The sequence below is a fragment of the Nerophis ophidion genome, linkage group LG18 (genome assembly GCF_033978795.1).
Source record: "Nerophis ophidion isolate RoL-2023_Sa linkage group LG18, RoL_Noph_v1.0, whole genome shotgun sequence".
Classification (NCBI taxonomy): domain Eukaryota; kingdom Metazoa; phylum Chordata; class Actinopteri; order Syngnathiformes; family Syngnathidae; genus Nerophis; species Nerophis ophidion.
The window spans coordinates 8,619,563-8,628,873 of record NC_084628.1 but is presented as its reverse complement, the minus strand read 5'-3'; the positions used below and the strand labels follow the sequence as shown (position 1 = coordinate 8,628,873).

General features: G+C 42.0%; 1 protein-coding gene and 1 long non-coding RNA gene across 2 annotated transcripts in view; one reads left to right on the top strand and one right to left on the bottom strand.

Annotated features, from left to right (window-relative positions):
- Positions 1-212: 212 nt before the first annotated feature.
- The window catches only part of LOC133537560 (sodium- and chloride-dependent GABA transporter 2-like), an 11,251-nt gene continuing 2,152 nt past the window's right edge, over positions 213-9,311 (bottom strand). The window contains exons 4-14 of the mRNA XM_061878686.1: positions 6,904-6,991; positions 6,694-6,826; positions 6,488-6,622; positions 6,307-6,410; positions 5,276-5,400; positions 4,173-4,285; positions 3,955-4,092; positions 3,754-3,856; positions 2,926-3,026; positions 709-879; positions 213-568 (exon numbers count right to left, since the gene is read on the bottom strand). Coding sequence (XP_061734670.1) covers positions 470-568; positions 709-879; positions 2,926-3,026; positions 3,754-3,856; positions 3,955-4,092; positions 4,173-4,285; positions 5,276-5,400; positions 6,307-6,410; positions 6,488-6,622; positions 6,694-6,826; positions 6,904-6,991 — 1,310 coding nt within the window. The 3' untranslated portion in view covers positions 213-469. The remainder of the gene's footprint in view (positions 569-708; positions 880-2,925; positions 3,027-3,753; positions 3,857-3,954; positions 4,093-4,172; positions 4,286-5,275; positions 5,401-6,306; positions 6,411-6,487; positions 6,623-6,693; positions 6,827-6,903; positions 6,992-9,311) is intronic.
- LOC133537562 (uncharacterized) overlaps positions 3,897-9,311 on the top strand; it is a 23,198-nt gene continuing 17,783 nt past the window's right edge. The window contains exons 1-2 of the long non-coding RNA XR_009802718.1: positions 3,897-6,842; positions 6,910-6,998. This is a non-coding gene — a long non-coding RNA (uncharacterized LOC133537562). The remainder of the gene's footprint in view (positions 6,843-6,909; positions 6,999-9,311) is intronic.

The window sequence follows — 9,311 nt, the reverse complement described above, 5'->3', positions numbered from 1 at the left end:
TCTTTGAGGCGTTTGTCACTTAATGAGCAACCTACCAAACAGTTAATTAGTTCCCACTGGAAATGTAAATAATCTCCTTGCTGAGAATGGGCTGCAACGTTTCAGATACTCACAATACAGCTGCAAGTCATTTTTCCACATTTATAAAGAATACGTAACTGTAGTATAATAAAAAAGTTGAAGAAAATGTTCATTACTTTGTGTGAGTGCAAGCGATAGTTTTATTTCACATTTTGTTCGTCATACATCCAATGTAAAATTGCAAATAACCTAATTGTTCATGAACTTCTTTTTTCCAAGGATTAAATTGGAATAGACTAACTCACATGTTCATCGAAAATTTAAATGACTTCCTTAGCACATATGTCAGCTATGGGTAAGATAATGAACTTTACATTGGTGGCATGTATAGATAATATAAACAATAGACTGATGTCCAGTGCTTGTCTCCCTTGTGTTTTTCTGTTACTCATATGAGATCCTCCCGAGTGATGGGTTGCAGTGCCGTCTCTTCCTTTCTGGTCAGCGAGTGGTCAGGCTGCTTGGGCCGGCACAGTTTATGGAGACGCTAACAAGTGGACACAAATCAAAGTAAGCTCAAATCTTCAGACTATTCTTTACAGAAGGATGCAAAATAGGCATTGTGTCATGTTATCATTGATACTGTAAGTCTTTCACTGGGTATTGTCAGGTACAGCCTTGCCCCACCTGACTAAGGGTTCCAGTGGCAGTGCTTAGCTTGTACAGTGCCCAGCCTGGCACCAGCAGGATGGAGGAGAGGGCCAGGATCCAGCCCATTACGTAGGCCCAGGTAGGATACACATACCAGCGATTAAAGGTCAAGGGCTGATACTCAATAAGTGAACATAGAAAGGACCCCTGGGGAAACAAAAATGGTTGTTATACCTGCAGGTACACCTGAATATATGATTTAGAAAGCAAGCTAATGCATGCTCGTAGATAGCCATAATGAATCCCTCATGAAATCACATGATCTACCCAGTGGGGATAGTAGTGAATTACACATTTGTCAACCCTTTGAAAATTTGTCATATGTTTGTCAAAATCAATGTTGGTATTTTAACTGCCAAAAAAGAAATGCCTCTGTTTTTTGTTTTTTTAGACAGAGCTCTTGTACTAAAATATTATTGAATTGTGCTTCTATATACTCACCCAGGGGCGTCGCCAGACATATTTCACTGGGGCACGTGCCCCAATGTTGATCTGCAGTGCCCCAGTACAAATTTCACCAATAAAAAAAAAAAACACTTCAGAGTTTTAACTCTACATAACATAGACAACAGCGCACATACTACTTAGTATGGTAATTGATTGCTACTGTATTCACTCCACTTAACAATGAGCACATGGCTAATTAATATGGTAATTTATTCACGTGAGAGAGAGAGAATGCAATCACTGCGTGAGGTAGGTAACGTTAGCCAACAACAATTTGTTAATTATATTATTTTGATTTTGATTTGACTCAAACTGTAACTCCTATGGATATCAGAAAGTTATTCGCCCGCAGAAGGAGGGATGCAGCGAGGAATGAGAGATGTCAGTGAAGTCCTAGCTAGCTAGGCAACATCATTGTCTTAAGTTGATGCTAAGTTAGCTAACGTTATTCCTTGTATCTAGACAAACATATTCATTTGCTGTACGAGCTGTCGGGGGAATTTCTAATGAACATGAAACATAATGTTGGTTATTGTTTATTGAATGGATCCCCATTAGCTGACGCCAAGGCAACTGCTAGTCTTCCTGGGGTCCATATAGGAGCATACAAAATTAAAATACAAAGAATACATGCATTACCCAACATACAATGGAAAAATACAACATAAGATAACATAGCTAGTTAAAACCAGTATTAAAAATTCACATCATGTGGGTAGCTGCAATAGGTGTATCTTCAAAGCTGTCTTGAATGACAATTTACTTTGTGAGAGATTAATGTGTGATGGCAATATATTCCAGAATGAAATACATCTATACATGACTGTATGTTTGAGGAGATTGGTCCTGGGAGCAGGAAGTGCCAAATAGTCTTTGCTGGCATTTCTAGTGTCATGAATGTGTGTCTTAGTTGATTTTAAAAATTGTTTGTAAAAGTAATCTGGTGATTGATCTAACATGATAGTTCTAAAGATCATAAGGAGCCTACACTGCATCTTTTCTTCAACAGACAACCAGGACAGACGTGAATGCATAAATTAAACATTAGTGCGCAATGAACATTTAAGTACAGTCTAGCCGCTCTGTTTTGAACAAGTTGAAGTTTGTTCAGGTCAGACTTAGTTTTAGCAAACCATATTATAAGACAGTAAGGAAGATGACAGAAAACCAAGGACTGTACAACTTACACCATTGTTGAGGATGTCAACAAGGTGGAGCACTTTCTGACCATGGCTAAACCTCTTCCCATTTTCATTAAAATACTAACGATATGATCGGACCATGACAGTTGACTGTCTAATAGCACATCAAGCAGTTTTGCTTTTTTGACCTGCACATGGTGTATCTGAAATAGGATGGAATGGAAATTAAATAATATAAAAGAACACAGATGTAGGGGTGCTTCTTTTTTTTTTTTTATCTTTGTAGATGTTACATTTGCAGATGATTACTGCAATAAATATTTCAAAAAGATTAATTGCTCTTCCTTTTTGCTTCTACCAGTATCTGTTTAGAAGTCTGCAGTAAAAAAGTGCACAAGTAGGCCAAATGCATTAGTTAATTTCAGGTGGTTAATCAAAGATCCATACAACATAATCTGATACGATTTCATAGTTTAAAGCACTATTTATGTATTTTTTATGATAAATAAGTGCTAAAAATGTTTTTGCTTGCGCGCTTTGCACGCTCACATTAATTATTTGTGCCCCAGTACAGTATTAGGTCTCGTGACGCCCCTGTACTCACCAGTGAAACGATGGGTGTGAGGTAGAGCCAGCAGATTCTGAAGAAAGGATTAGCACGTTCGCCCGTCATATCCGCGATGATGGCAAATAGCCGTTCTGCTCCTGTACAGAGAAGTCATTTTGTAACATCTACTACACAAACAGATGAGCCCGTATTGGAACTACCACTATTAACATGTAATTCCTACCACAAGCACAAACCTAAATAGGAAAACAAATGGTTTGTGGACAATAGTGAGATTGAAGCGATACCAAAATGAGTATTTAATTGAATATTCACAAACGGGTAGTTATCTAAGATGAAGTGTAAGATCACTAGTAACTCCTATGTCAACCAACCTAAGACACAACAGAAACACTCCTAGGTTTGTATGTACAGCATATCAATGGAGAAAGTTGACAAGGTATCTGCATGTAGATTGAAGACCTTCCAACATGTACACATTTTTACTCTTAACTACACCTATAATGGTTCACTGCTCTCTGGTATGCATTCTGTTGCTTTTTGCCAGTTTTAGTTTTATTTGAGTCTTGCGCTTGAGTCTTGTGTTTGAACTGCATTAACACTTCTCTCTTTAATTACTATAGTTTGCTCGCAAGTTAAAAAGTTTGACAGTTTTAGTTTGTAGTTGTAGTGTCTCAATGAGTGGATGTCAATTTGTGCACTCAACCCTGTGGTAGTTTTCAAAATGAGGGTTGTCCAAAGTGTGGCCCAGGCATTATGCATTTCTCATGTTTGGGATCTGTGTTTGAACACCACTGAAAAATATTTTTTGCATAATAGTAAAAAGGACTTTTTAACAGTACTTACCTGCATCAGCATACCTACCAAATATCCAGCCTATTGCCAAGGTTTCAAACACACAGAGAAAGAGGATGCAGGCTCCATTGCAGGCGTAATAGTCAAACACCTGAAAGATGTACATTCCTCCCTGAGAATGAGAGCAGGGGTAATTATAATTTTTTTTTATCTTGTTTGTTTGTTTGTCATGTAATTGTGCATATATGTTTAAGAAGTATGTATCCCCACATCAGTGATCATGATGAGCTGGGAGAAGAAACACGTGAGGCAAAAGAGGAGAAGGAAACGTTCCCGTCTGCCCGCCTGGCGCATCACTGCGGGAAACATGTCCACCACGGACGTGATCACTACCTCCATGGCAACAAACTTTATACAGAAAAAGAAAAGATCAAGCCATGAGGGACGTTGCACAGGTCAGTAGTTTCAGAATGACAATAAGTCTATACTTGCGTGTCCAAGCCCAGGAGAATGATCATGAAGAAGAAGCAGATGGACCACAGTTGAGGTAACGGCATCATGGCCACCGCCTGAGGATAAGCGATGAATGCCAAGCCTGGACCTGGAAAAAACACGCCCATGCACTGTCACCATCAATATAGGACATTTCAACCATTTCCTATCATGTTTGAATTGTATTCAATGGAAGATTTAAAGTGGAACAATGGCACTAACATTATGTTTTTATCATTTTCAGGATTGACGCTGTACTGGCTGCTATTTTGTCTTGTCACACATTGAAGGCAACACATTGTTTGCGTTCTTCATCAGTGTAGTTAGCTTTTTTATTAATTAAATGGAACAAGAAACAAGCTTACAAATGGTCAATTAGAGAGCTTCTTCAAATGTATTACAATGTAATTTTATTATGTGAAACAGCACCGCCATCAATGTGTGAATGTGGAAATAGTGTCAAAACGCTTTGAGTTTGTTAAAAAAAAAAAGGTAGAAAAGCGCTATACAAGTACAACCTATTTACCATTTACTTCTGGCCTGAGTCAAATGAGACAAGATGGCAACCCCAATGTTAGCATACGCTTGCAACCAGCTGAGCTCATATATTGTTACATATTATTGAGCCTATTTCAATTGTAACTATTTATTCATACTGGCATGCCAACATTGCTAATGCCACAGTTGCTAAACTGTGATTGGCTAATTGTATACTTGTTATATATTAGCATAATAAGCTTACAGTTGCTCAAATGTTGGCGTCCATTGATTGTGTTCATAGTATTTTTCTTTTTATTTGATATTAACTGGTTAAGAAAACGTTCATATAATTTATTACATAAACACAACTAACTGTGGAAGATATGTAATTGTGCAGTTATCTTTAGTAAGAACACTAACTATAGAAAAACTGTTTCTTGATACCTGTGCATGTGATGTGAGTGGGTGTCCTCAAGATGGCAGCAGACATTTTTACAAATCTTTCATATTTTTTGCAAACTCTGTTACTGTGTTTGAAACCCTTATGTTATCTCTGAGCTTAATTTTGCTCTATTTTTTTTCAATAGCAGGTGCCATTTTAATAGGGTTTAAAGCTTACCAGACTCAGCTACTTCTGCAATGGGAACTCCCTGCTCATGGGCCATGAACCCCAGCACAGAGAAGACTGCAAAACCAGCCACCACACTGGTACCACTGTTTAGTAAACACAGCCACAAACAGTCTCTGCAACACACAAATTGACTTTTTTTTAAATATTTTGGTACAACTTGGTCCATCACACTCTTTAGACTTTGTACTTCTGGTGCGCAGTTAAAATAAGGGCGTGAATGATGTTAAAACTAATCCTGACAAATTGGGAATAAATCAGTCCATTTCTAACTGACATACGCAGCACATTTAAGTCCAATTTTTATTTGTACTTATATACCGTGCAATACTTTTATTTGTCTAAATGTCGAAATACGTACAAAAATATAAATATGTACATGAACTATACTGAAAAAATACAGTTGCACTCACTGTCGATTTACTTGCAAAGATTATACAATTACAAAAGTTTATACAATTAAAATACAGTAGCTTAACTCATCTTTCAAAAAGTTACTCCAAAAAATATTGAAGGCTTTTATGTATTAAATAAAGGGGGCTGTATATCATTTCAAGTGCAACTGTATTTAATAAACATTTTACTTTATTGGATGTGTTCATCATTAAAAAAAAAAAAGCCCACAGAGGTTCTAATGAAATTGAATGAAGATTTTCTGCACTCACTCTGTTGTGACAAGTCCCTTTCGCATACAATTACTAAACAATACATGTTTATTGTAGTTTGCAGTGGTGTTGAACTACATGGCTTCATACTTCTTTTCTATTAAGTGTTTCTAATATTTCACAAATAATAGAACCAAAATTTTACATATTTGTAACCCAGTTAGTTCGGGCCCATGCCTTTATCCCATTCCGCACAAACAAATAAACACCAGCAAAAGTTGTGAAAACAACCAGAAGCATGATGAGAAAAAGTAAAAAATGTCAACATCAGCCAATAACGACACAAAGCTTTTTCCTTAAAAAACAAAAACACATACGAAGTAATGATATACACATTTGCTTCCTGTTGACACTTACTTATAGCAGTTGTTGCTGTAAGGGTTATAGCTGCCCAGTACAGTGAGCGTGCCCACACCAATGCTGTATGAGAAGAAGATCTGGGCGCCAGCTTCCATCCACACCTGTCAACACCACCCACTGACAAATGAGTGTGTTTTGCTCTTTGCATTGTGTTCCCACCACGTAACAGCGCCTATACCTGAGGGTCTGTGAGTCGTGACAGTTCTGGAAGAAGATAGAACACCACTCCTTGTCTGGCCCCGGGAAGAGTGAGTCCACGGATCAACAGGATAAGCAGCATAATGTAAGGGAAGGTGGCGGTGAAATACACCACCTGGAAAGGATAGGAGTTTCTTGCTTTTAAATGAGGTATCACACACTTGCTGCCATTTTTCAAGACTTTACCTTTCCGGTAGATTTAACCCCTTTCCAGATGCAGAAGTAACATATGATCCACATGGCGATGAGGCACAGCAGCACCTCCCACCTAATGCTGCCGATTTCCTCAATGCCCCCTGAGATGTTCAACACCCTATGTCTATAAATAAATAAATGTATGTTTTATGGGAAAATATGCATTTAGAAGCAATTTATTAATTTATTTATTGTTTATACTCCCAGAATTCTGTTGCTGCTGAAGTTCCTTTGGTGTGGTTGCTGCCCTCCAGTGTGTGATTTCTTGTTGTGAAGTCTACACAATCCACTTATGGGTAACAGACAAGTTATTGAGTCTGAGTATGACAGTTGTCTTTTTGTATCTTTTGTTTCACTGGTCTTAATAGAGTCAAATATCTTTTTAATAATGTATTATTAACTCCTCTCTGAGCTGCCACCTTATCGTGGTAGAGGAGCTTGCGTGTCCCAATGATCCTAGGAGCTATGTTGTCTGGGGGCTTTATGCCCCCTAGTAGGGTCTCCCAAGACAAACAGGTCCTAGGTGAGGGATCAGACAAAGAGCAGCTCGAAGACCAATATGAAGAAGACAAATCATGGACCCTGATTTCGCTCGCCCGGATGCGGGTCACCGGGGCCCCCCTCTGGAGCTAGGCCCGGAGGTGGGGCACGATGGCGAGCGCCTGGTGGCCTGTTCCAATGGCCCTGTTCCAATGGGGCTCGGCCGGGCACAGCCAGAAGAGGCAACGTGGGTCACCCCTCCAATGGGCTCACCACCCATAGCAGGGGCCATAGAGGTCGGGTGCGATGTGAGCTGGGCGGCAGCCAAAGGCAGGGTACTTGGCGGTCCGATACTCGGCTACAGAAGCTAGCTCTTGGGACGTGGAACGTCACCTCACTGGGGGGGAAGGAGCCTGAGCTAGTCCGCGAAGTGGAGAAGTTCCCGCTGGATATAGTCGGAGTCACTTCGACGCACAGCAAGGGCTCTGGAACCACTCGAGAGGGGCTGGACTCTCTTCCACTCTGGCGTTGCCAGCAGTGAGAGGCAACGGGCTGGGGTGGCAATTCTTGTTTCCCCCCGGCTCAAAGCCTGCATGTTGGAGTTCAACCCAGTGGACGAGAGGGTAGCCTCCTTCCGCCTTCGATTGGGGGGACGGGTCCTGACTGTTGTTTGTGCTTACGCACCAAAAAAGTTCAGAGTACCCACCCTTTTTGGGTACGCTTGAGGGAGTACTGGAAAGTGCTCCCCCAGGTGATTCCCTTGTCCTACTGGGGGACTTCAACGCTCATGTTGGCAACGACAGTGAAACCTGGAGAGGGGTGATTGGGAAGAATGGCCGTCCGGATCTGAACCCGAGTGGTGTTTTGTTATTGGACTTTTGTGCTCGTCACAGTTTGTCGATAACAAACACCATGTTCAAACATAAGGGTGTCCATATGTGCACTTGGCACCAGGACACCCTAGGCCGCAGTTCCATGATCGACTTTGTAGTTGTCATCGGATTTGCGGCCTCATGTTTTGGACATTCGGGTGAAGAGAGGGGCGGAGCTTTCTACCGATCACCACCTGGTGGTGAGTTGGCTGCGATGGTGGGGGAGGATGCCGGACAGACCTGGCAGGCCCAAACGCATTGTGAGGGTCTGCTGGGAAAGTTTGGCAGAGTCTCCTGTCATAGAGAGTTTCAATTCCCACCTCCGGAAGAACTTTATTGAGTCCGAGTGGACCATGTTCCGTACCTCTATTGTCGAGGCGGCTGATTGGAGCTGTGGCCGCAAGGTAGTCGATGCCTGTCGTGGTGGTAATCCGAGAACCAGTTGGTGGACTCCGGCGGTGAGGGATGCCGTCAAGCTGAAGAAAGAGTCCTATCGGGCTCTTTTGGCTCGTAGGTACCGACGGGCCAAACGGTGTGCGGCAAAAAATCGGACATTGGAGGAGGTCGGAGAAGCCATGGAAAACGACTTCCAGACGGCTTTGAAGCGATTCTGGACCACCATCCGTCGCCTCAGGAAGGGGAAGCAGTGCACTGTCAACACCGTGTATGGTGTGGATGGTGTTCTGCTGACCTCAACTGCGGATGTTGTGGTTAGGTAGAAGGAATACTTCGAAGACCTCCTCAATCCCACCAACACGTCTTCTTATGAGGAAGCAGTGCCTGGGGAATCTGTGGTGGGCTTTCCTATTTCTGGGGCTGAGGTTGCCGAGGTAGTTAAAAAACTCCTCGGTGGCAAGGCCCCAGGGGTGGATGAGACCCGCCCGAAGTTCCTTAAGGCTCTGGATGCTGTGGGGCTGTCTTGGTTGACAAGACTCTGCAGCATCGCGTGGACATCGGGGGCGGTACCTCTGGATTGGCAGATGGGGTGGTGGTCCCTCTCTTTAAGAAGAAGGACCGGAGGGTGTGTTCCAACTGATCACACTCCTCAGCCTTCCCGGTAAGGTTTATTCAGATGTACTGGAGAGGAGGCTACGCCGGATAGTCGAACCTCGGATTCAGGAGGAACAGTGTGGTTTTCGTCCTGGTCGTGGAACTGTCGACCAGCTCTATACTCTGGACAGGGTTCTCGAGGGTGCATGGGAGTTTGCCAAACCCGTCTACATGTCCTTTGTGGACTTGGAGAAGGCATTCGACCTT